Below are 25,503 nucleotides of genomic sequence, written 5' to 3' on the forward strand. Positions count from 1 at the left end.
ACAGGGTGCACAGGATGCACAGGATAAATAACATTCTCCAAAATATGTGGGCAAACAGGCAAAGTGAGCAAATTGGGCAAAATACATTTGATGTGAAAATTTTCTATTATAGTTCATTTTTGACATTAACACCGAAGTCATCTTCCCCGTAAATTTACGTTACAATAATAAATCTGTTTCAAAAATAATGTTTTTTTAATTTCTATAAAATTGGCAGCCATGAGCAAAGAATAGCCGAAATAATCGGTGAAAACAGCCAAACGGTTCAACTCCTTATTAGTATGGAAGAAAAAACATTGAATGAAAGAATTGATACTAACGTTATTGATTTAAACAATTATCAAAAGCATGATGGAGGCAGTGGCTCTGTTGTTACTGGAAGAGCAGTATTTGTAAACAAAGAGTCAAATTTAACTGTTATCGACATTGACATCAACAAATCGTTTGATGATGAGTCCAAACAATCTGTTAGAAGAAAAATATTAAACAAACTGGACGAAGACGATGTCGTTGTTCAAACAGCTTCAGGGGGATTACGCATTTATGCCAATACCGATGACTTTTACGCCAACTCCAACAGAATGATTAAATGTTGCACTTGCGATGAATTTGTTGATATCATTACATCATTGGACGAAAGCAAACGATCATTAATAGTGTTACAAAACAGTAAAGTGCGTAAGGATCATCGATTAAAGACAAATGTTTATCAGCTTGTCAGAGGTTCGTTTGACTCAGCATTAACACGAAATGTTAATGAAATATTGAACGAACTCTCCTTGAAACTGTGTATTAAAACATCTGATGAAATAGATAATATTGTAAAATTAGATGATGACAATGACAATATAAGTGACGAATTAGCTAATGATTAAGTCAACGTGTTGGAACGATTTGTCATACATAACGATAGAGGAAATATACCAATCAACAGAGAAGTCACGTTTTTCACACTGTTTCAAGCGATTAATTCATTGCCGAATGAGCAAATCGAATTAGCTTACGACAGAGCACAAAACAGTGACAATTTGACAGCTAACGCACGTGATAACTATTATGCAGCAAAACAACGATACAGATTTTTGAGATTATCGCCATTTGTATTAGTTAAGATGTCCAAAATATGGAATAATGACTATTACACATACGAGATATTACCGTTACTGAGAAACGATACCAACATCGTTAAACCATTAGATATGTCCGATTCGTTTTCCATGACAGACATTCGACGAAAAGCTGAGACAAAACAACACAAAACAGCTGATGATGTTATTTGTGATTTGTCGAGAGTTATGAGATTTGTTGAAACTGTGGCGATGTACATACAAAAAGATTTCAACATATTCGATAAACGTTGGGGGATAACGTTTGTTACAGACACAAATATGACACGTAATTTAAAGATGATTAAACTGTGGAAAACTGTGCACAAAACAACTACAGCATATGACATTCTACAGTCTTGTTTGTCGAAACTAACATTGCAAGGTGTTATGTTTGACGCAAATGATACAGCAATTGTGTTCTCAATATTTCGAGGTTTCAAGTGCAATTTACGAGAACATGTCAATATTGTAACAATCTCAATGTTTCTGAACTTTGTTCGTGAGGTTATTGCTGATTAAAACGACGATGCGTATGAATATGTTATTAACTGGATTGCAAACATTGTTCAACACCCTGGAATTATATATGAAACAGCATTAATATTGATAGGTATTCAAAGTATTGGGAAAAACAGATTCACAGATATCATATCTGAACTATTCGCTGGTTATTCCAGTATAAATGTCACAGAAATTGGAGAGTTGACTGGAAACTTCAACTCTGTTGTTGAAAGAAAAATGTTGATTGTTTTAAATGAACTGAAAAATTGTGGAGACGACAGACTGGCAAATTACAATGAGTTGAAGTCTGTAATAACAGAAAACATTATTAGAATAAATGAGAAGAATCAACCTTGTAGAACCGCAGAGAATGTGGCGTATATCATGTATGTGACAAACCACTCATTTCCAGCAAAGATTGAAACAGACGATCGCAGATATGTTGTTCTAGCATGAAATGGTAAATACAAGAACAATTTCGATTATTCCAACAACTATGTACTTCATTCACGACAAAGTTTAATGACAATTTGCTCACATATTTGATGAACAAAGATCTTTCATCATTAAACGTTAGATCAATACCAATGACAGAGGCTAAAATAGATATTACAGAAGCGAGTAAAAGTCCCTTTGAAATGAGGATATGATATCATTACGATGAGCAATGTGTTGGAATGAATTGAACAGAAGCTCTCATCTGCAAACCTGTTTATATTAAAGATAGGAACTTCCAACTGCAACTGAAAGATAAATGTGAACGTTTACAAAAATCTATAAATGGAATACGTTCATGGCATTATATATTGAAAGATGAATGTAAACAAATGTGCAAACAAACTGTATCTGAAAATGAGGATTATATATAATGACAGAAATGTAACTGTTTTGTTTTTGTTCATTAAATGCATTTTGCCCAATTTTGCTCACTTTGCCTGTTTGCCCACATATTTTGGAGAATGTTATTTATCCTGTGCATCCTGTGCACCCTGTGTAGGTGAAAAGCTAGGAGATAAACCCAATATTTCCACACCACAGCACACACTTATTACCTGCCCAGTTTTACCCGTCCAAACAAAACAATTAAATCTTTCAACCAAAAATATAATCGTGTTCAACTTACCCATTAACTTTTTCCATCATCTCATCTAACAGCTCATCATTTTCGATAAGCTTTCTCCTCAATATCTTAATCAACTTCTTCTGTTTTTCAGATACATGCTCGTTGTAATACATAGTTTCTTCCTTTCGTTTTTCCTGAAACTGTTTAATTTGTTTCTGTTGAGCCGCTTTAGCTTCTTCCACAGTTGTGTATATCTTCTTCCGACCCATTGACTATAAAACAAAAAACTTAATTATTTTTATTTGCGGTTTTCACCAACGTTCACATCAACGATAACATCACACGTTCAACTCATGTTTTTCATCGACAATTTCATCAATTTTCACACTATTTCACCAACTTCGACACTTTCACCAACGATTACACGAACGATAACACCGACGTTCAACAAACACCTTCGACACATAACACGTTCAACATATAACTCATGTATTTCATCAACGATAACACACAATTTCACCACTAATTTACCAACTTGAACACTTCGCAACGAAGTTGCTTAGGAGACTTCGTCTCCGTTTCAGTTAATCTTTTAGCTAATTCTTCTCCTTGGAGATATGGTATATCAGCTATAGATATATCTCGATTAAACCTATCAATAACTCCATCTTTATAGAACATCACTGAAAATCTAATCATGATAAACCCCTAGGAGTATCAGCAATAACCCTCGATCTCTATCTTATTATCATTGCCTATTCCAACTTATTATACAAGATGATAACAACCACCAGATATTCATAAATCGATAATATTGATTGACCTAATCGAGATGGATCTATAGCTGTTATACCATATCTCTAATAACAACTATATCTTCATTCTTGTCTTCATGTTTATTTTTCGCTCTTCCCCCAGCTTCCCCCAGCTTTGCACTGCTTCCCGCTGCTTTTTTCTTTGCATACGCTTTGCGATTTCAATTCTATGCAATATTGAGAGAATATTGAAGTAGCACATGTTATTATCAAAAATATAATGAATATTCAAGATTATTAAATAAAATAAAAGAAAAATTATAATAATACCAAAATATAACATACAATTTTGACTTTGCTTATAACTATTTCAAAAGCATTGCTTCGAATTGTTAATTTTAAAGATCACGTCGCTGTTTTTGTTAATTAAATAAAATTTAAGAAAGCACACAATATTTCATGAAACAGAAACAAAATGTAAAAAGCAAACCGAGGTATTTGAATTAAACTTTTCACTATTTAATGAGAAATGAAAATGAACAAATTACACGATTGATCAATGCCCATAATAAATTTTTTTCCTTCAAAAATATTTTTTTAAACAAAGAAGAAGATTCGCTATTTGCAAATAATTTTAAAAACAGTAGCAAAACATAAAGAAATGTTTGACATATCCAATTTTTCGAAATTGCATTTTCAGGGAGGTGATATCTCGCCACGTCAACATTATTCGAAGTCGATGAATTCAGAGAAGAAGTGGAGGAGAAAGTGAAGAAGTGAGAGGAGATGAAGAAAAAACGAAGCTCAGGTTTTGGATGGTATCAATGTATATTTTAAGAACAATTTCTTCCAAGATGTTAAAAATCTGTTTGACAGAAGTGAGCATGAGAGATGGAGAGATTATCCAGTATCAATGAAAATGATAGTGGCTTTTGCAAAGCTGCGAAGGTGACGGGAGATGAATTTGTTTTGGAAAGCCGACGAAGGGACAATAATGTCGAATGGGAAGATGAGCATCGAGTTTGTTATGGAGTAACTTTTTTGGAGCAATGAGATGAATAAGAAAGAGGCTGGAATAAGTGTTTGCATTGGATGGGGCATTGTTTCCTAAAAATTCTGAAAGGCGGAGAGAAAAGATAAATTAATATGAAGCGATTGGAGTGGTTTTTCCGCAGGAAATGGATGATTGGGGTGTTTTGTGTTTCGTATTGTGTGTTTGTGGACGAGTGGGAGACGTTGCGGATGTGTGCGGTGGATCTTTCGATGGGTCCGCTGGCAGCGTCGTCGGCATTTCGGTGGACATCGTATTTCCCGAAAGGGAGCATCGAGATAGCGTCTTGAAACAACCTCCTTCCGCAACATGCTGAAGCTGCTGCTTTTCATTTTTGTACTCCCTCTTCTGATTTTGAGCATTATGCATCAACACTGCATCAGTTTTTTTGAGTGGAACGCACTATTCGAACCTGCAGTGCCTTATGGCAGGTTTTCAGAGAAAAAATCTTCTTATTAAGAACAAAGCTCTTCTGATGCTTTTTAATTAATGCTAGTTTCCATTTTGCCCACATAAATCAAAAGCTATGAAATTGCTCTTTCAATTTGAAAGTTATATTCTGAAAGAGATAATGAAATTTCATTCGTTGAAGAAATCGTAAATTAAGATCCAGTGGAAAGCTTCTTTATCAAGTTCACGTTTCTCAAACGTGACATCCCTCACAAAACATTAATCAGCTCTGTGAGTGATAATGAATGATTAGTGCTCTCACTTCCCACATATATATTCAGCTCTTTTTACTCACCTCTTCATCACAAGAAATCTTTCTAAGTGTGAATACAACGTCATTTAATATTGCATTCATCACATTTTTCAAATAAATTTCATGCGTCTGGTAATCAAAATGCTCAAATCTCCTCTTTCAGAACCAAATAAAATTGTCTGGTGATGAAACTTTCGGACACCTCAAAAAAAAAGAAAAAAGAATAAGAATAAGAAAAAGAAAAAGAAAAGAAAAAAAGAAAAAAAGTTCACAAAACAGTTGTTAAATAATTATTATTTGAATATAAAATCTCTTTGTAATGAAAACAACCTTTGGAAAACAAATACCCAGAAAAAAGTTATGATTTCAAATATAATCACAGGAATATTTTCAGATTGTGGAGCATATGGAGCAATCCTCAAAAGACGAAGAAGTGAAAAGAATATAAAGTTGAAAAGCTTCATGATTTTCTTTTCAGAAAAGTTCAATATAGAAGTCAAATGTTAAAAAGCAATTGGACACAGCAAAAATATCTTCCCAATCTTCTGATTCCGTTTGAAAATGGTTTGATGAACTTTCGCAGATTGTTAACGAGAAAGAAATAGTCTCATCAGGCATCTTTAATTTTGATGAAACTTCACTTCATCTGTGTGAGGATTCTTGCAAACTTGTGGTTTGTCTGCAAAACCAGAAACCTCCTTCAACTCTTTCTCCGAAAAAGACTTCTAACACGACATAGTGCTTATGTGCCTGCTTAGTTGGCTCATGTTTGTCGTCTTTTCTTCTTTGGCCTGGGTCGAAAATTCCAGTGGTATTTCGTACACTGTCATCGTTAAACATTAATAATATCTTTGCATCTTCAGAATAGATTCCTTCAAAAATCTTCGAAAAAATCACGCTCGATCATTGGCTTGATAATTTAGAAAAATAGATGAAAGATGGAGGAGTGAAATCTGCATCGTTCCTGATGGATAACCATTCTTCTCACAGAAGTGAAGCTGTTGAAATAGTTGCAACAAAGAAAAACATCATCAAAAAAAAGTTTCCTCCGAATTTAACCCATCTTCTTTAAATGTGCGATAGTTCTATTTTTGCAAGGTTTAAAAAACTTGCAACAATAACTTCAAAACTTCATCTGATCATTCTTTTTCCGTATTTCGCTTAACTGTCTTTGACATTCTCCCAGAAGCTCTTTCTACATCCACAACTTCATCAATAATAAAATATGCATTCTAACAAACAGGTGGTTGGCAGGATAAAGCTGCTCTGAAGTTGGATAGAACAAAAGGAGATCCAGAAAGAAACCAATCATTAGATGTTGAAAAAAAACAAAGAACAATCATATGGAAGATTTTCTTTAAAGAAAAAGAAATATGAAGAAAAAGCTTTAGGGGACTTGAAAATCGATAATGAAAAAGGCTAAACGTTTATGAATCGAAAAGACAAAGAAAGAAAACAGATAGTTAACAATTATAAATTTGTTTTTATCTTAATTTTTTGATAAGTTTCTTTTGTTTAATTTTCAAAAGAATAAAAAATTCATATTTCGAGAAAATTTCTGTTTCCACTTACCAAATTTTGTTGTAATGAAAACAAAATCTTGACAATGTTATTATTTCCATTTTTATGAATTTTCTTGATTGGAAACTGTAATTTGATCGATATATGAAATTTAAATTTTATTTGAAAATTTAACAAAAGGAACTTCACAAAAAAATTTAGACATTTTTGGGAAAAAAAATGAAAGATTTCAGAGAACATTTATTGTGTTTAAAGAGAAAAGAAGACAAAAATGAAAAAATAAAGAAAAGAAAAAGCAGGCAGTTGCAGGAGAACCAGAAACAGAATGAAATAAAAAAGGAGATACTTAAGAATCGATTAAAACAACTTCAAAAAAGATCACAATAAATTTTTTAATATTTAATTCATATTCAGTTCATAATTTTTCATTGGATTCATCGTCCAGTCAGAAAAACAACAGAAAAACTTCTGATGTGTTTCTGGGAAGAATAATTATCAAAGATTTTCATTCGTTGTTCATATTGGAATTAAATTTTCAATTCACTAAATTCAAAAAAGAAAACAACTTAAAAGGATTGTTATTAATTTTTCGATATCTGAAATTGCATAAAATCAAAAACAATTAAATATTGCTTTAATACAAAGTTTGTTTTGTTTAGAGAAAAATACAAACAACTGTCAATCGTTCCTTTCGAATGTGCGTCATTAAAAAAGCCAAAAAAAAATTCATTATGTTAATAAATTTCTCACAGAATGCAAAAGGAAAAGATAAGAATTTAATTGATTTTTGAAAAGAATTTTTCTGTTAAGTATTATTGCAAACTATTTGGTGGAATTATTATTTGGATAAAACAAGATTGTTCATTTTCAGAAACGTTTCTCCGGTTTTTGGAAAAAGTCACGGGTTTCTGAACAATGAAATGTGAAAAGAGAAAAAATGATAATTCACTGGAGCATAATCATTAGCATTTTCAAAAACCGGAAAAAATCTCATGCTATCTACAAGGCTCAAAGCCTCAGAAGGATTCAGAATAACTTAGAATGAAATGTCAATCAATTACACAAAACATGATCCTTCTGTTTGTCTTTTATAAGAGAACAGAAAATGTATTATTTGAAGGTCTTTTATAATAAAAGTCTCACAAATATTAGAAAAATTATTATTGAGTTGAAAGAGATTTTTGAATGTTGGGTTTTATTCTTCCAGAAGAACATTTCATAAACAGAACTTTGCATTTGAGGTGAGCCAGTTAACTGTCAGGCACTCTCAAAGACGAAAATAGTTTTCATTGCTTCTTTTGTGCAACCCGGTTTGATGTTGAATCATTCATCTACGGTGTTTATTACATATTCGTCATGATTTTTTCTTCTGCTTCAATTTTCACTTCGATTGATTTGATGCACATTCGATGGAGATAATGCATTCTCAATGTTAATGAAAAGTTTGTTTTGTTCGAAAGAATCCGTAATACACTCCAAATGCCATGAAGTAATAGAAACTGGAAGAAGTTATAGGACAACGGATTACACGGATTAAATTTTTAAAAAAAAGAGAGTTGATTTTGAATGGAATCAAAGAAAAAAAAAGAATCGAAGAGAATGAAGTGAAGAAGAAGAAGAAAAAAATAGATTTTGAACGATGAGAATTACAGAGCTGATAAAAATATTCACAAAGAAATCTAATGATCAATCTCATCAGATGTGCACTTCAAGGATTTAGCATATTGTTTTAACAAAATGGGTGATTCTTTTTGAAAAGTCATAAATGTTTAATTTTCAAATAAAATTAAATTTTCATATTTTGCTCAAATTTCTGTTTCAGCTCACAAATCTCCTCAAGTATGTTTGAAATAGCATAATCAATGAATAGATTTGATTGAAGTGAAGTATGATATTAGTTAACAGAAATTTGAGCAAAAAATGAAAATTTAATTTTATTTGAAAATTAAACATTTATGACTTTTCAAAAAGAATCACCCATATATCAAAATTTTCATTTATTGCTCAAATTTCTGTTTTTACTCACAAATCTTCTTCAGAATGTGTGAAATAGCATTATCAAGAAATTGATACCTTTAAAGTGAAGTTTGATATTTGTTAACAAAATATTTAGCAAAATATGAAATTTTTGATTTATTTGAAAATTAAACATTTGTGACTTTTCAAAAAGAATTACTTATATCTTTCTTCTTCATGGGATGTGTGTTTCCCATTAGAGAAGTGGAAGTGTTATAAGTTAAAGAAGAAGAAGATATGTCAAGATGAGTCCCAACTTTACCTGTGATTCCTTGATGTTTCCACTTACCACCTGACCCTTCTGATCCAGGCTCTTCTTATTCTTCGCAATCCTTGCAACAATTTGCATCACCTTCTCCTTCATAACAACAGGCTGCTCCTTCTTGTCCTTCTCCTCTGCCTTGTGCTTCTCGCTCTGCTCCATATTCTTTCTTTGATTCGTCTGAATGATCCTTTCATCCTCAGCCCATTCTTTTTCTACTACATCTGCTCCATTTCCTTTTCACACATCTTCTTTTTTTTCTTCCAGCAAATGCAGCTCAATCGCTGAATATGACAGAATAACATCTTCCATCATTCATCTTTAGCTCCGTCGAATCTAGCGCCTTTTCCACTTTCTCCTCTATCCTTCATTCAACAACCATTCGCCTCCTCACTTTGTTGTCCAGGTTCATCACTCCACACTCTTCAAATTCTGCCAAAGGGATCACAACCTCACAATCACCAACAGAAGCAGCGAATGGAAAAATTGAATGTAGGTGAACAGGAGGGAATACATATTTTCCTCCACAAATACCCTCATTCTTTTCAACTTCTTTCTCCATCAACGCAAAAAGCAACGGAAACATCAAAACCAGATGAACTGAAAACATATCCGAAAGCCCCACGTTGCGGGCATAAGCACACCATTTCCATTCGACACAGCCTGCCGTTCAACAGCATAACCCAAATTTATCCTCATTGTTTGCAATTACAACTTCTTGCAATTTGCATTCACTCCAGTGGCCTCAAGCACCACAATTCGAAGTTTCCTTTCTATGTTTTCAGCAGTTGATGAAAACGAGTGTGATGTCACCACAACAAACATTTTTGAAAAGTCAATCGATGCCACAATGACATTAACGATGAGTACTCATCCCCACTATCTTCTTTTCTTCACATATCATCAACCAAATAGGAAAAATTATAGTGCACAATGTCATTAGAATGGCAGTGAATAATTTGATTTTTCGAAAATCAAATGATAGTATTCAAAAATTCCATAAATTGAACAAAAATACAATGAAACTCTGTTATAATCACCTCGGTTGTAATCAAGACTGCGAATAATAACATTTTTTCGTGCATAAAAAAATTAACCATTTTTCCTTGTGTAAATTTATCGGTTATAAGCACACAAAAATCGCGAATAATGACAAAATTTACAAAATATATGGGTATTTTTCTGTTTATTTTTGAATTTTTGGAAAAATAAAGGCTGATATATTTTTTTTTATTATTAACAATAAAGTTCATTGAAACGTTGAAAATTGAAAAATCGAAACAAATGTGTGGATTTCAATAAGTATAGAAAAAATTATTTTTTCATCTTTTCCAATTTTTTCTGGAAAATTTTACAATGAAATAACAGTTTAGGTTTTAATCAAGTTCGGTTGAAATCACAAAAAATCGTGCAAAATGAATTGTGATAATTACCAAGCTTCACTGTATTAGTTAATGAAATTGGTATCTCTTTTCACAATTGAACTTTGATTTCAATGAGTTGTTTTTTTTGTCGAATATGATTTTTGATGTTTATCTCAGTTGTTTTTAATAATAACTTTAATTTCAGCATTCATTCGTATTAATTATCATATGTGTTCTGAAATTACAATTCGTTTCATGATAATTTGCTTATTAAGTGATTCAAAAGTGGAAGAATTCTCATTTTTAAATGTTTTTCAATAATCCAAAATTCAAATTTGATTATTGAACTATTAATTAGAAGAAGAAAGAAATGTTAAAAAGCAAAGCAGTTGTTGAAAACATCAAAACTATTCCTCAAAATGCTGAAATGAAAAATAACAAATTTCTAATATGATTTGGCAATATTATTACTCGGCAAACATATTTTATCATTGTTCATTGAATTGGAATGTGATTTTTTTATGAATTTGCAATGAACGCAATCTCTTTATTGACAGTCAGTTATACAAATGAAAAAAACAAATTTCATTCATATAAAAACATGGAAACAGAATTATCTACAGTTTTTAATAGTTAAATGATCTTTTTCGAATCAAACAATATTTATTGTCTTTTCTTTAAAAAAAGTTCACTTTGTGGTTTGAAAGAGATGTTGTTGACAAGGTTGTGTTTTCAAATAAAATGTCATTTTCCTAATAATTCTTAAATGCAACCGATTAATTATCAACAACTCTTTAATTGGAGTTTCATTAATTGGTCTTCGTAACAACCAAACTCATAAATGTTATTTATTTTGCTCTTCCTGTTTCAATCTCTCAAATCGTCACCTTTGTCTCTATTTTTCCTATCTTTTCCTTTCGCCGTTGGTTAATTGTGTTTGAAGCCAGTTCATTCTGCGTGTTTGACGTTGTGGTGGTTGCACAAGAAGGGGGCACTTGGAGTTAACAGTCCGTATGAACAGTTTTGCAGGATGGTTTGCTGAAAATGATAACTGGATGGGTTGCAAGAGATGCTTGTGAGATGTGCAACGAGGGATCCATCATTTCTGACGTTATTGGTTCTGGAAGCTGAAGCAATTGTGAATGAAAAACATCTACCAAGGGTGATTGAATAAAGAAGGTGAGAAGCCTTCTGGAGAAGTCAGAGTCAATATTTGCTGCATTTCAGCTTATATGTTGGAAGAAAAATATTATCGTGAAAGTGTATGTGCTTTAGGCAACAACTTTGCGTGATGTGCGATAAGCACCTCTGGCTCACCCTTCAAGGAGTCAGCTGAAATAGATAATTCTTTTATTGCGTACGGAATGAATTTTTTTTGGAACAGCTTCCTGATTTATCATCCGTTTTTCCAGTTTTCTAACTCCGTTAATTAAAAGAAGCATTTTCCTGAATGTTGTTGAAAGAAACGTGTCACGATAATGATATGTCTCCTTCAGTCTCCTTCATAACTCCAAAAGGGCTTTTCAAGAAATTATTTTCCCTTGATCCAGTCTCATGGCAGCGATAGTTTTGAACGACCGTTGCAAGTGTGTCTTCACCATCATATTCAAGTAGGTTTCATCCTGCGTGATAATTGTTCGTTGCATGGAGATGGTGGGTAACTTAGCAAAGTAGAACGTTGAAAATAACATGCATAAAACGATGCATTTTAATGTGAGATCATAAAAGTTGAGCTGCTCATTCGTAGGTTGTCTTTCATGGAAATCAAAAAATTGATTTGGCGACCACATTGAGGTATACGGTGTTCGAGGGATTTGACTTCTGGCAAGCGATCTGAAGATAGAGTTCACAATTGCTGCTTCTCCTTGGACAACTTTACACGAGTTTTAAAATGAGTGACATAGCTGAGCGTGTTTGACTGAACACCGAATAAGAAATTCCGTTGTCCCTTAAAGAAATAAAGCTGATGCGACAGCCTTTTATTCAACAACTCCACTCATTCTGGCACTCAGTTCCATCCAGAAAGCCTGTCGTCTTGCAATATAAAGCACATCCATGAGAAAACACAATCCACGTGTTCTTGCACACACTCCCTCTCAATTCCAAGGCAATTCTATTGTAAATGTTGTTTCTCTCTGCTGTTCTGAAATAAAACTGTTCACCTCTCTGTCTTACCATAAATTTGCTGCCATGTACTGTCCCGGTGGAAGCGTTGCACCCGCTTGAGTCATTCCCATTCCAGGCTTCAAACAATAATTGCTGTGATTCCAGATTATGCAACGCGTCATTAACTTGTCCAAGAGCTGATTCCACACCTGCCCTCTCCAATTCGGTAGGAGCAGAATTGCTCTCACTTTCTCTGCTGCTATCTTCCGAAGCGTCGGAAGCAAAAGCGGAATTGGAGGATGTGCCCAAACTATCTCCTGACTCCACTTCCATGCGAGACCGTCTTCGCATATGTGGCTTCCTGGTCCGCACCACCTTCTTAGTTTGTGGTTTCGTCTTGAGGCGAACGCGTCGATGGTTGGTTGAACATTCATTTCTTGTGGAACTTCTTCTATGGCTTCGTTGTTTATTTGGTAGTCCCCCGCTCGCTCCAGGCGAGACAGAGCGTCTGCTTCTGTATTTTTCGCTCCCGGAATATGAACTGCTTTCACTACTAGCTGTTCCTTAGTCACAAGGCTGTGAATCCTCTTCAATAGACATCTCAGATTTCTTCCTGCTCCTCAACGATTGATGTTGAAAACTGCTGACGCGTTGTCCGATCTGATCAGCAGGCGCTTCATTTTTTGCTCCCTGAGCCGTGGGGGGAGGTGCAGGAGTGATAGTAATATTGCCAGCAACTCCTGTAAGTTGGATGATTGTGTTCTGGCTGCCTGACTGAATAATCTGATGAAGGTGGATTTTTTTCGAGCAAATTTGCAGGATTGCTCCCTCAGCTGTTGGCGATGCATCCGTTGTCAATATAAACTGTCAAGGTTGCAATAAGTTGAGCCTGTGTGTCTGGTTGTGGAGTAGACGGGTTTGCAAGAACTGTATTTGGCCATATACATTGTGACTGAGTCGGAATGATCCATCCCACCCTGTCTTTTTGACTGCCTTGGTTAGGGATTTGTAAAGCGTATTCATGTGCAGGGATGCATCCTGTGCAACAAACCTGATTGCACTGATTGATCCCACAAATCCCGCATTATGCCTCGTTCTCACTTGCACGTTTCTCATAACGATCCTTGCTCATCTCTTGCACATTGTACACAAGCTCATCCTCCTCTCCTGTTCTAAGCAAACACTCATCTAGTTCGTTTTCCATATCCATCCCAGATACGTGAATACTTGCTTAAGAGCTGTCTCACTCTTCTCTTTGTTGATGATGATACATAGCGTTCCGAATTACTGAGCAATTTTTTGTGTAATTATTGAAAGCTCTTCTGCATCTTTTGAAGGGAAGAGCATGTTATCGATATAAGAAACACAGCGAACTTTCCATCCGTTTCTCACTTTCTTTGCTGCCTCTCGCATTACCTTTGCAAAGATGCGCGGAGCATCTTTCATTACGAATGGCATGCCTTCGAATGCGAATCACTTGTTATCGAGCTTGAATACAAGGAAATGGATGAATGATTCGCTCACTGGAATTTGGAAATATGCTTGGAAGATGTCTGGTGATATTGGTGATTTTTTTTTTCATATCATAAAAGAAGACCAAAAATCGAAAAAGAAATAAAATTTTGGGCTGTTGTGATCAATCAATTTTTTTGAAAAGGATAAATTGTTTTTCGAAAATATTCAAAAATATCAACAAAATATCCTTTTTGCATTATTTTTAAGTTAAATAAATTTTTCCTGAACATTTTTGAATGATTCATTTTTTTAAAAAAAAAGAACAATAAAATATTTATTTAAAATAAGAATGGTTTTCAAATTTTTTTATCATAAATTGTTTTTCAAACGATGTTAATTAATGAACAAAATATGACATTATTTATTTATTGATTTATTTTTTCTTCTTTCAAAGAATTAGATTTTTATAGTTAAAAAATGTTTATTCATTCAAAATCAATTTTTCTTTCATATTAGTTCTCTTTGAAGGAAATATTTTTTTTTGAAAACAACTTATAACCTTATATTGTCGTTAATCAAGGAAAAAATAATTAATATTCAATTATTCACAGAGTTGAATTATCATTCAATTTAAAATTATCATTTTTTTCAAAAAGAGTTTTCAAAAAATTTCAAACAATAATTTTAAATTATTATTTCGAAAAAAAACAAAAAAGAAAAATAATGAATAGAGAAGTTAAATTTGATTTTTTGCAATTAAGAAAATTCTCAAAAATAAAAATCAAAAAAAAAATGAAAAGAATTATGATATTTCACTTTTTTTGAAAAAACAAATAGAAGGATGAAAATTTTCCAAAGCGAGATGATTCCAATAATCATTCCATTTTTCAGGAATAATTTCTGAAACAATATGATCATTACACTCAATAAACTTTGAAATGAACTAGGTTTAGAAACATCTTCTTTCACAACGGCCAAGAAATGCCCTTGCTTATAAAGAACACTTGAATGAATGACACATCCAACTAATTCATAAACAACAACATCATCAACAGAACTTGAAGTTAAAAATGAATCTTCAGAGGAAACCTTTGGATCAAATATTTTTAAATCCTCAGGCCCTAACCCTGAATCAACAAAATGAATAGTAAGAGGAGGAGCTGTAACAGTGAAAAAATCACCAACGTTGAACAAAACACTTAACACTTTTGGAAAATACAAAAAGCGAACATATTTCAATAATTGTCTATCTTTGTGACATGAAACACACTCTCCTTCTCTTTGCTCAACTAAAAATGAATTACAAGTTAATAAATCTTAAAGACCAGAAACTACATCTGATCCTCTAATTGCAACAAAAAACTGATCATCCCTTCTTGAAATGGAGTAATCATTACAATGAACACACATTATAACATTTTGTGAAATGATAAAAAACATATCGATTATTTCATTACAATTTTTGGAAAGAACTTTGAGAAGTCTTTCAAAAACAACAGACAGTTCTTTTGGCTGATTCTTTCCTCCAAGATAAATGTCGTAAAATTTATTTATTTGTCCTCCATCCCATACATTAAAATTAAACAAAGAGATTCGAAGAAGATGAAACAGCTGCTTGAATGTTTTTTGCATACTGTTCATTTTTGAAATGACTATAAATTCAAGATCAAGAGAAGCCAAACACTGACAAATGGCAGAAAGAGAGCACACGCTGCCATTATTTTTCAATCCTCTTTGAGAAAAAAGAAGAATTGAAACGCACGATCTTGAATTAACTTTCGAAGATAATGAAGAAGAAGATGATGAAGAAGAATTTTGCATTTTTAATTGTTTCGTTATTTTGGAAAAAAAAGTCGAATGTTTTTTGCATCCCTTTGCTTCTTTTTTATTTATGTGAATTGAAGAAGTGGCTTCAAAAGAAACACAAAAATCATTGATATGATGTGTTAATGAAAAAGAATCTTTTTCTTCACTAACTTTGAAAATGTTTGTGGTAATTTGAGGAGAAGGTTGTTGCTGTTGCTGTTGCTGTTGAGTTTGGAAATTCTGCATTGATGTGATGGATGAAGGAGAAAAAGAAGATGAAGAGGAGGAAGAAAAGGAGGAAGAAGAAGAAGAAGAAGAAGAAGAAGAAAAAAGAGGAGGAGAAGAAGGAGAAAATGATGATGACAATGCAGGTGCAGTAGCATGTGCAGATGACTGGGGTGGCTGTGCTGACTGTTCAGAAGCATCACTCGAAGTGGCATTATCAGCAGTGGTGCCAGAAGCAAGCAGTGAATCAGCAGAATACAAAGAGAATGTGGATGACTGGGCTTTTTGCTCAACAGAAGTGAAATGGAATGTACTTTCGATAGGCATCAGTGAAGGAATACGAGCAGAGATCGAGGCAGTAGAATAGAGGGAGGCAGGGTCAGATGCAGAGGAAGAGGAAAAGGAAGAAAAAGAAGAGAAAGAAGAAGGAGAATATGGAAGAGAGGGAGAAGGAGATGATAGAAATGAATGAGAGGATACTGAGAGGATATAAGGAGAAGAAGAGGGAATTGTTAATGTTGAATTTTCCTTTTGCATAATTTTATCCACTTCACAAATAATTTTGATAACTGGAGCTAACGAATATGAATAAAATTCGCATTTTTTATTTGTTAGAAATGAATAGTTTAAAAATATCATAATCGATAATAAAAATAAAATAAGTTATAAATGAAAATCAAAAAGAAATATGCAAACAGTAACACGATTTAATAAAATCGCGGAAAAGAAGATTTCCAAATTCTTCATCAAGCACAAAAGCTTTAAATAACAAAACAGCGCGCTCGTAAGGCATTTTTTTAAAAATGTTATCAATATATATTGCTTCCGATTTTATTAGTCTTTTTCGTGTGCTTCGATGTTCTTTAGTCGTGCTAAACATGAAAAAAAGATAAAATTTCCAGAAAATGAAATTATAATGGAAAGTTATCAACAATTTGTTTAAGCCAAAATATAAAAAAAAAATCTATCAATCGCTCATCAAAATTTGCAGAACTTATGAAGAAACAAACATGAAAATGCAAAAACAAAAATCAAAAGATCTTTACAAAAAATAGTTTTTATGATAAAAAAAGCTACTGTTTCTTTAATTGTTTCATTGAATCTTTTTCATCTTTTTGTTGTTGAATGGAATAAAGAAGAGATTTTGAATGAAAATCAGAATTTGATTGATTTTCAGCAGTTGAAAGAGAAGTTAGATGATAATTTGTATGAGGAAGAGAGAAAGAATAAGAGGAAAGAATTAAAAGAGAAAGAGAAGAAAAGGAGAGAAAAATAAAAGAATAAGAAGAGAAAAGAAAGAGAGAAGAGAGGAAGGAGAGATGAAGAAGATGAAGAAAAATAGGAATAAGAGGAAATAGAAGAGGAAGATGAAGAAGAAGAGGAAGAGGAAGAAGAAGATGGTTGAAGACGGAAATGAAGAAGAAGTGAATGATGTTGATGTACTTGCAGACGCAAATGTTAAGAAAATGAATGGTGTTTCGATTATTTGCTGCTGAATCCTTCTTCGATATCTGATTTCAGTCAGAAAATAGAAGCAAATAGTGGTTAGAATCTTCACAGGATTATTCTTCTTTATTTTGTTTTCATCTTCTCTTTTGAAATCCACTCTTTCTTTACCTTTTTGATTTCTTTGTCAAATCAATCTCTCTTTTTCTCCATCTTTTCCTCCTTTTCATTTTCATTACCACCCACACTAATCCCCTCACCAGCCACATGTGCTTCCCAGTTCAGCGTCATCCTCAACCGCTCAAACACATCTCCCACTGTTCACTCGCTCCTGGTTGCAACACACCTGCGTTGCGCAATCTGCTCTTCTCAAGAATAATACAAGGGATAAGCAGTTAGAAAGAAGAAATAGAAGAATAAGGAGGGGAAGAAAACATGTTCATAAAGAGGCAGAGCTTGGGCTAGTCATGTCGAAGGTCTTCTGCGTGAGTGAAGAGGAGTCTGTGGCAGGAGATGAAGGAGTGAGTGGCTTTGGCGGAGTTCCAACAAGAACAGAAGGGGCAGACAATTGTGTGTGTGGCAAGGGAGAAAAAGGAGGAGTTGCAAATGTTGAGGAGACTGTGATGTTTTGAGTGTGCTGTCGAGCAAGCAATACACCTGCTGATGTTCATCATTTTCATCACCACCTTCTTCTCTTCCCCTGTCCCTCCTCCTCCTTTCTGTTACTGCCTGTGGAAGCCTTGTGTCGAATGCATCAATTTGCGATGTGCTAAAACTCGTCTTTCTCATTTATCTTCGTCTTCGCCTTTGGCTCTTCCTGCTGTCTTCCTTTCCTCTGCTCCGAGCTTAACTTGCAACTGAACAACTCTTTCTTTGCCTCTTCCATTTGAACTTCAACTTCTCTCTCTTCGCTTCTTGGCAGTATCATAAAGCGTGCAGATGAACGTTATGTGCCTTGATGCTCCTTCCTTCTTCCACCGCCATTTCTCATTCGATGCCCATTCCGCTCATTCACCCTGTTCAGCACAGCCGGAGCGCGGAAGCCGTACGAAGTGCTGAAGCAGAGCGGAATACGCCTCTGGGGAAGAGGAAAACAGTTCAAATGCACATTCAGCGAAGCTGCATAATGCATTGATGGTGGTGATGACGATGATGAGAATAAAGAAAAAGGAGGAGGATGGGAAGAAGAAGAAGAAGAAGAAGAGGATGAAAAGGAGGAGGAGGAGAAAGGAGGAGGAGGAGAAAGGAGGAGGAGGAAAAGAAGAATTAAATTTGTTTTCAATTGATGTGTTTGAAGAAGTTGCATATAAAACTTGTTATGTTGGGAATACCATTTTCCTGCTGGCAAACTGAGTTTTGTTGTTGGACGATGAAAAAAAAGGAGAAGACGATAAAAGACGAGAAGAATCAGAAGATGTTGAACGAGATGTTGAAATTGAAGAAAAACGAGAAGAAAAACGAGAAGAAGAAGAAGAAATTGAAGAGGAAGAAGAGGAAGAGGAAGAGGAAGAAGAAATAGAAGAAATGGAAGGAGAAGAGAAAAACGAAGGAGAAGAAGAAGATTGTGGATAAGGAGCAGAAAAAGGATGAGAGTGAGGTGAAGTCGGAGGTGTTATCATTGGGCTGAGTGAGCGAGCAGATAAAGTGATTGTTGCTGGAGAAGAAAGACGAGGAAGAGGAAGAGGGAGAGGGAGAAGTAGAAGAAGAGGGTGAGAAGGAGAAGAAGAGGAAGAAGAGGAAGAAGAAACATGAGAATGATCGGTTGCATTCACTGAATCTGTGAATGACGAAGAAGGAGATGATAGAGATGAAGAAGATGAAGAGGAGGAGGAGGAAGAAGAAAAAGATGGAGATGAAGAAGAAATGGAAGAAGTATAAAAAAGAGCAGTCAATGCAGTGAGTGGTTGAAGTGCTCGTTTATTGAATGAAGAAGACTGTTTTCGTGTGGAAGATGAAGAAGGCACAAAATTAGAATATACTTCATTTTCTTCTAATGAAGAAGAAGAAGATGATGATGACGATGACACATAATTAAAAGCATAATCTTTGTTTTGCACAGGAGAAGCAGAAGAAGAATAAACAAGTGGAGGAAGAGAAGCAGAAGAAGGGAATCTGTTGTGATGATTTGCCGGTGAATGATTATTGTTTGGAAAAGAAGAAGAAGAAGAAGAAGAAGTTGATGATACTGATGACAATGATGAACCTGTTGTTGTTGGATAAGAAAAGAAGGATATCTGATCGAGTGAAATTGTATTCACAATCATCGCCTTTATGCTAACTTCAGCTGTTTGTGACAAAGCAAAAAGAGATACAGAAAACTCAAAGTTACTAAAGGAAACATCATCCACAATCACTTTTCCACTCGACGAAGCAACAAAAGAGAAAGAAACAGCTGTGCCGAAATCAGTTTGCTTGGCAAAACTGCAATGAGAAAGAGTTAATTCACTGGCAGTAGTGGTGGATAAGATCAGCACATTCACAAAATTCACAAAAAAGCAGGAAGTGTATGTGCAATCTGCTCAAACTTAAGTGATCCAACTGTCTCCATTACAATTCGCGTGGAAGAAGTAATCAAATCTTTCAGAATAAAACCTGCCTTCACAATCACAGCTTCTCCTCCTTCACTTCCTCCTCCTGTCTTTTCCACCCCTCTCTTCACCACACGCTGATCCATCTCCGCTTCTGCCTCCAGCGGTGAATCGCCCGTCAGCTCAACCGTCCTTTCTCCTTTTCTCCCAAACAGGGAAAGCGCATAATCAACAGACAGGCACTGCACCGTGTCTCCCCAGAAAATCCCGTTTGTCCCGCTTTCCCCGATGATTGCGAGTGAATGCAGATTCAGCCCAATGATGAAAATAAACAAGTCAGTATTTACTGTGAATCCTGCTCGATCGATTCCAATAAGAAAATTTGATCTTTGCTCTTTGTCGATGTCTAATGCGAAGGAGAATGAGGAGCTGCTAACTTTTGTTGTCAAGTCAGCACACGACAAAAACAGGTCTTTCCCTGCAAATGCATTGTTTGACAAGAAAGTTTACCCACTCAGTGCAAAATCATCGTTGTTTGTTGGACAAAGCAGTTATAAAAATCCTCCTTTTCCTTCATATTCGGTTTCGCATGTGCATCCGGATGTTGTCGTAGTGCCATTCACTACAAGAGCTCCTGTTTCAGAAAGAGAAATTAATAGCGCACCCCTATTTGTGCTTGAAGTGGAAGAAGAGGTAATTATTTCGCAGGAGTCATTGCAAAGAGCTGTTGAGAGCTGAGAAGAAGAAGAAGAAGAAGAGGTGGAAGATAAAAGCGCTTCCTTGTTTATACCAACAGCACTAACATCAGAGAAGCTGCATGATTCGAGAGTGAATGATGGTGTAACTGCGTTTGAATAAGTATTTGACTTTGAAATTGAAGTAGATAAATGTAAAGATAAAGAAGAAGAAGTTGTAGTTGTTGAAGCAGATGTTAAGCTAAATAGCGGTTCAGCACTCAACGTCACACTCGATACAATAAATGAGTTTAGTGTAATTTCAGCTGACTGACTGAACAGAAACGGCTGAGATTCAAATGAAGCAAGAGTCAGATAGCAATTGTTGATTTTGTACTTGCCGTCATCCACTAAAACCAGGGAAAAAGTGATGGAAACGGAATTTTAAAGGGAAAATTCGCAATCTCCGAAGGAAAGCACAGCATCTTCTGTTGATGAAGCAACAAGAACTGCTTCTTCTGTTGTGAAAGACAACGGAAGCGACAAAATAATCCTTGCAAATGACAAGGAATTTGTGGTTGTCAGCACATTTGTGTGTGAATCACCAGAAAATTCAGCTTTGAACGAAAGAGTGCATTTGGCGCTGGCGTCACTGAAAGCCACGGAGCAGAGCGACAAGTCAAACGAGTCTTCGATTTCTGCACTGCCAATGATGGATACTTGTATTGTGGAGTCAGAAGTCATGTCAGTGTTCTGCATGCCCTGCCGGAATGAATAGCACGGACCGTCTTTGCTTCCACAGCCAATTATATCCGCTGCAGAAGAAGAAGAAGAAGAAACAAAAACAGAAGTCTTTTTCCTCAACACAATGAACAAAAGCAGGCTTTTTTCTGTAAGTTCCGTGTCGCTGCCAACCAAAGCGTTTCTTTTGTTCAAAAATTCCGTTAAGTCATAATTCAAGTGTTCCGAAGGAATCGTCCCTTTAGCCTAGACAACAAAACAAACAGATTCGTCCCAATGAAAGCAGAGCAATCTGTGAATGAAACATCTTTCAGCGCAAAGTCATGTGTTTCCGCTGAGCAGTCAATGAAAACACTGCCTCATTTGCCTTCGGTTGCTTCCAACGAGAAGCTGCGAAGGAGGGAACAGCATCATTTATGTCTAATGGAAGAGAAGTGAACTGGGTGTATCTTTTGAAGAATCTAACAGCAGAAGAAAAGTTAAATTAAAAATTGAGTAATGTGTAAATCAATTTCCTCAAAAAAAGAAGTTTTTCATTAGATAATCAAATTTTATTTTTCTTACCATAAACCCATTTCAAATTTCAAATTTTTCGTTGATCTGCAATTTGCAGAAATGATTATTTTTTGATTGTTAATGGTAAAAATGTTATGAAAAAGTGATTAATTAGCATTAAAACTATTTCTGCAAATTTCCAAGTTATAAAAATCTTTGATTGATCGAAAAGATCATATTGAACAATTTTCAAAATGAGTATTTTTGAAAACATTTTTTAATAAATATTATTAATTTTTTGATTTCAATGGATGATATAAATTTTCGTTGTTCATAATTTGACACCATTGAAAAAAGTACTTTTTGAAAAAATATATCATAAATTTTTATGTTACAACTTTTAAAATTTCGATTTTAACGGCATAAACATACAAAACGTGTACCAAAAATTTTAACTAAATAATAACAACGGAAGTTCCGTTTTATGATTCTGTTAATATTCACTTCGTAACATCTTGCGAAAAGTGATGTGCGTGAAAAAAGATCAAATAATATTTTCGCAAAAATTTTATAAAAAAATATTATTTATGGTTCAAATTCCGAGGAATCTTCTCCTGTTCCAGCTCCAAAAAGATCTTAATCCTCGCTTTCTGATATAAAAAGTTCTTCTTCGGTATCCTCTTCATCTCTAATTCCTAAAATGTCATTTATATCAGGAATTTCTTCGTTTTCATCAACTTCATCATCATCAATTTCCAGTTCAAATTCATCTTCAGAATGAAAATTTATTACTTTTTCGATGAATTCTCCGTAGGAAAGAAAACCTGATCTTTTGACAATGAACGTTGCAAGCACTCCAGGAATAAACCGCTCTCTCACTCCATATCTTTAAAAAAAAAAGATCGCAAATGTGCCCACATTCCTTCGATAGTGTTCGTATTGGCTTTTGTGACGGGATCAATGTAATGACGTTTGTGGCAGACGGTTTGGTGGGTGTAACCAATTTCTCCTAAGCAAGTGTATGCTTTCCACTCGTCGCTGATTATTGTTGTTCCTTCTTTGATTCTATTTTTAAATATAGGGATTAATGTGTCAAAATTTTTTTGTAAAGTTCCTAGAGTTTTATTTTCTAATAAGATGAAAATTTCATATTTCGATCAAATTTCTGTACCCAATCAAGAAACTTTTCATGAATGGAAATAACAACATTGTTGAGATTTAACTCTCATGACAGCGATATTTGGTGAGTGAGAACAGAAATTTGATCGTAAAGTGAATTTTTTCTTAATTTGAAAATTAAACAAAAGGAACTTTTCAAAAAAATTTAGACATTGTCTCTTTTTTTCGATTAGGAACAATGACCACAAATTTTTTTCCTAATTCTTCTACGCCTTTTCGTTCGACCGCTCCAAATATCCACATCAATTTTTTCTGCTTTCCTAATTTAAAAAAAATAGTAATTTTCACAACAAATAAATTAATATTCATGAAAACAAAATATGTATTCAATGTTAAAACCTTTTTTGTATTTCCGTCTCCTCCATGCTGCTTCATCAATTTCTACTATTTTGCCTGCCCCTCCAATTTTTTCATTTCTGTAATTTAAGTAATTTTACGCAGTTGACATTGCAATGCTTATCCAGTTCCCAATAGTCATTTGAGATACATTAAGCATCATGCCAATTTGCCAATCTTTGATTTCCAGCCAAAACATCAAAAAAATCATCATCACAGTTGAAATTGGTAATTTTGAAGATTCCAAAGTTGTATTTTTAAAGCAGGAAACACTTTTCTTGCACTTTGGACACTTCAGGAATCTTGAATGTCCCATTCCTTTACAGATATATTTGACTTTTGTGCAGTGTTGGTATACTGCAAAAATCTTAGGAAAATATTGTTGTATCCATTTCCAAGATGTTTCTTCAGATGAAAATGTTTCATACAGCGTATGGCATTCCTTTTTGAATGGTTTTTTCCAAGACATAAAATTTTTGATCGACAAAAATTTTATGATCAAACCCATTTTTTTATGTGATTTTAAGAAAAATTATATTTTTAATTTTGTCCAGAGGATGCAAAGCGCAGACAAAGAACATAATATTTTTAAACCTAATAAGCAATAGATTGTGAAAATGATTGAAAGAATTTAAAATATTTGGTATGCTTATGCCATTTTAACTTTTGTTGTGACATTTTATATTCACATATAAATTATTTATTTGAAATAATATTTAAATTGTGATAGAGATGCAAATTTTTTATATAAAATATTTTTAATCATTTTTTTTTAAGAATTATTATTTTATTGTTTGAAGTGTATTTTTTTCCTGATAATGTGGAAAAGGAGATAAAATTCATGTCAGTTTTGAACTTTTGTAAATTTTCAGAAGGATAATTTTGAATAATAAAAATTCATTTTTGGAAGCTCTTTGAATATTTAATTTGTCAATTTTTCTTTGAATAAACACAAAGCCAAAAAAACATAAAAAAAAATTAAAAAATAAGTATTATAAATTCAAACAACAGCTTATGAATCTCTTATATCATCAAACCATTATTAAAACACTTTCGAAATAAAAATGTCTTTTTCAAAACCTCAATCAACTCTTAATTCTCGATGCAAAGTTATTTGGAACGAAATAAAACGAATTTGTGGAGATGACGTTGATTCACTGCTTGCCTATTTGTTTTACACTTACAGGCAATCATCTTCAGTAATTAATGATTTCCTGGTCTTTGAATGGTTTGGCTTTAATTTTTTTGGATTGAGTGAAACATGTCATTTCAACTCTCTGTTATTTTTTTTTTTCTTTATTATTTGTTTATTATTTATTGATTTAAAACAGAATATCACATAAAGCTGCTGGAAAACCTGTCTGTGGTGAACAACAACGCTCCGTTGCACACTCAGACAACAATGCTGCAAGCGCTGTCCCGCAACACATCATTATCCGATTTGCTGGAATATGGATATGATGTCACAGAAGGCAAATACATTTATGCAAAACAAACTTTGAAAAAAAACCAAGGATTTATTGTCCCGCCTCAGAAACCACATCTACCGTCTTGCAGAAGTGGTTTGAAATTATTAATATTTTTTCTTATTTTTTTCATTGTTTTCCAAGGATTAAATGAAAAGGATTGGGAAAAGGGCAACAACTGGATGTTGGCCCATTCAACTGAAGCCTCGACTTCGCTTCAATCTGCAAAGAAAAAGCAGCGAACTGAGCCAGACGATGCGAGATTTATTGACGAGGAGGCTTGAGAAGATGAAATTGTCACAGAAAATTATTCTTCAAATAAAAAACAATCATCTTCATCTTCAACATCATCTCAACAAAACAAAAAATCTCATTCCGTTTCAGATAATAAATCTTTATCAACAAATTCTTCATCTTCTCAAGCTGTTGATGCACCAATCAGTACTCCAATTAGAAGAGAAAGGGGTCCAACAAAAAACCAAAATAAAAATTCAAATCACAAACGTCACTCTTCTCCATCTCCAATACCAATTCACAAAATATTCAAATCAAAAACTTCTTCTTCACAAATTTCAATTACAAAAAAATTGAAAGAAAAAATAAATTCTTCATCATTTCAAAATGATAATGTGTTTGTGAGTGAGCAATTGGAAGATTATGATACTTCACCCACATTAATTCCACCTCAAGCATTTCAAACT

General features: G+C 34.0%; 6 protein-coding genes across 6 annotated transcripts; 4 read left to right on the top strand and 2 right to left on the bottom strand.

The window, feature by feature from the left end:
* Positions 1–281: 281 nt before the first annotated feature.
* Positions 282–1,628, top strand: MONOS_16704 (uncharacterized protein; the record flags this gene model as incomplete). Its single annotated transcript, XM_067869587.1, has 2 exons — positions 282–727; positions 914–1,628. The coding sequence occupies 2 exons, from the start codon at positions 282–284 to the stop codon at positions 1,626–1,628; spliced, it is 1,161 nt and encodes a 386-aa protein (XP_067735145.1).
* An 11,387-nt stretch (positions 1,629–13,015) lies between these two features.
* On the bottom strand, positions 13,016–13,536 carry MONOS_13915 (uncharacterized protein; the record flags this gene model as incomplete). Its single annotated transcript, XM_067866665.1, has 3 exons — positions 13,016–13,234; positions 13,317–13,444; positions 13,503–13,536. The coding sequence occupies 3 exons, from the start codon at positions 13,534–13,536 to the stop codon at positions 13,016–13,018; spliced, it is 381 nt and encodes a 126-aa protein (XP_067735146.1).
* Positions 13,537–15,965: 2,429 nt separating this feature from the next.
* MONOS_13914 (uncharacterized protein) lies at positions 15,966–16,304 on the top strand (the record flags this gene model as incomplete). Its single annotated transcript, XM_067866664.1, has 1 exon — positions 15,966–16,304. The coding sequence occupies one exon, from the start codon at positions 15,966–15,968 to the stop codon at positions 16,302–16,304; it is 339 nt and encodes a 112-aa protein (XP_067735147.1).
* A 1,546-nt stretch (positions 16,305–17,850) lies between these two features.
* Positions 17,851–18,510, top strand: MONOS_13913 (uncharacterized protein; the record flags this gene model as incomplete). Its single annotated transcript, XM_067866663.1, has 2 exons — positions 17,851–18,008; positions 18,408–18,510. The coding sequence occupies 2 exons, from the start codon at positions 17,851–17,853 to the stop codon at positions 18,508–18,510; spliced, it is 261 nt and encodes an 86-aa protein (XP_067735148.1).
* Positions 18,511–18,699: 189 nt separating this feature from the next.
* On the bottom strand, positions 18,700–21,893 carry MONOS_13912 (uncharacterized protein; the record flags this gene model as incomplete). The annotated part of the gene is made up of 5 exons (XM_067866662.1): positions 18,700–19,804; positions 19,909–20,389; positions 20,576–20,777; positions 21,066–21,572; positions 21,891–21,893. The coding sequence occupies 5 exons, from the start codon at positions 21,891–21,893 to the stop codon at positions 18,700–18,702; spliced, it is 2,298 nt and encodes a 765-aa protein (XP_067735149.1).
* A 2,649-nt stretch (positions 21,894–24,542) lies between these two features.
* On the top strand, positions 24,543–25,086 carry MONOS_13911 (uncharacterized protein; the record flags this gene model as incomplete). The annotated part of the gene is made up of 3 exons (XM_067866661.1): positions 24,543–24,564; positions 24,668–24,898; positions 24,947–25,086. The coding sequence occupies 3 exons, from the start codon at positions 24,543–24,545 to the stop codon at positions 25,084–25,086; spliced, it is 393 nt and encodes a 130-aa protein (XP_067735150.1).
* Positions 25,087–25,503: the final 417 nt, after the last annotated feature.

The sequence above is a fragment of the Monocercomonoides exilis genome, assembly GCF_001643675.1.
Source record: "Monocercomonoides exilis strain PA203 chromosome Unknown scaffold3-2548433, whole genome shotgun sequence".
In the NCBI taxonomy this organism is placed as follows: Eukaryota; Preaxostyla; order Oxymonadida; family Polymastigidae; genus Monocercomonoides; species Monocercomonoides exilis.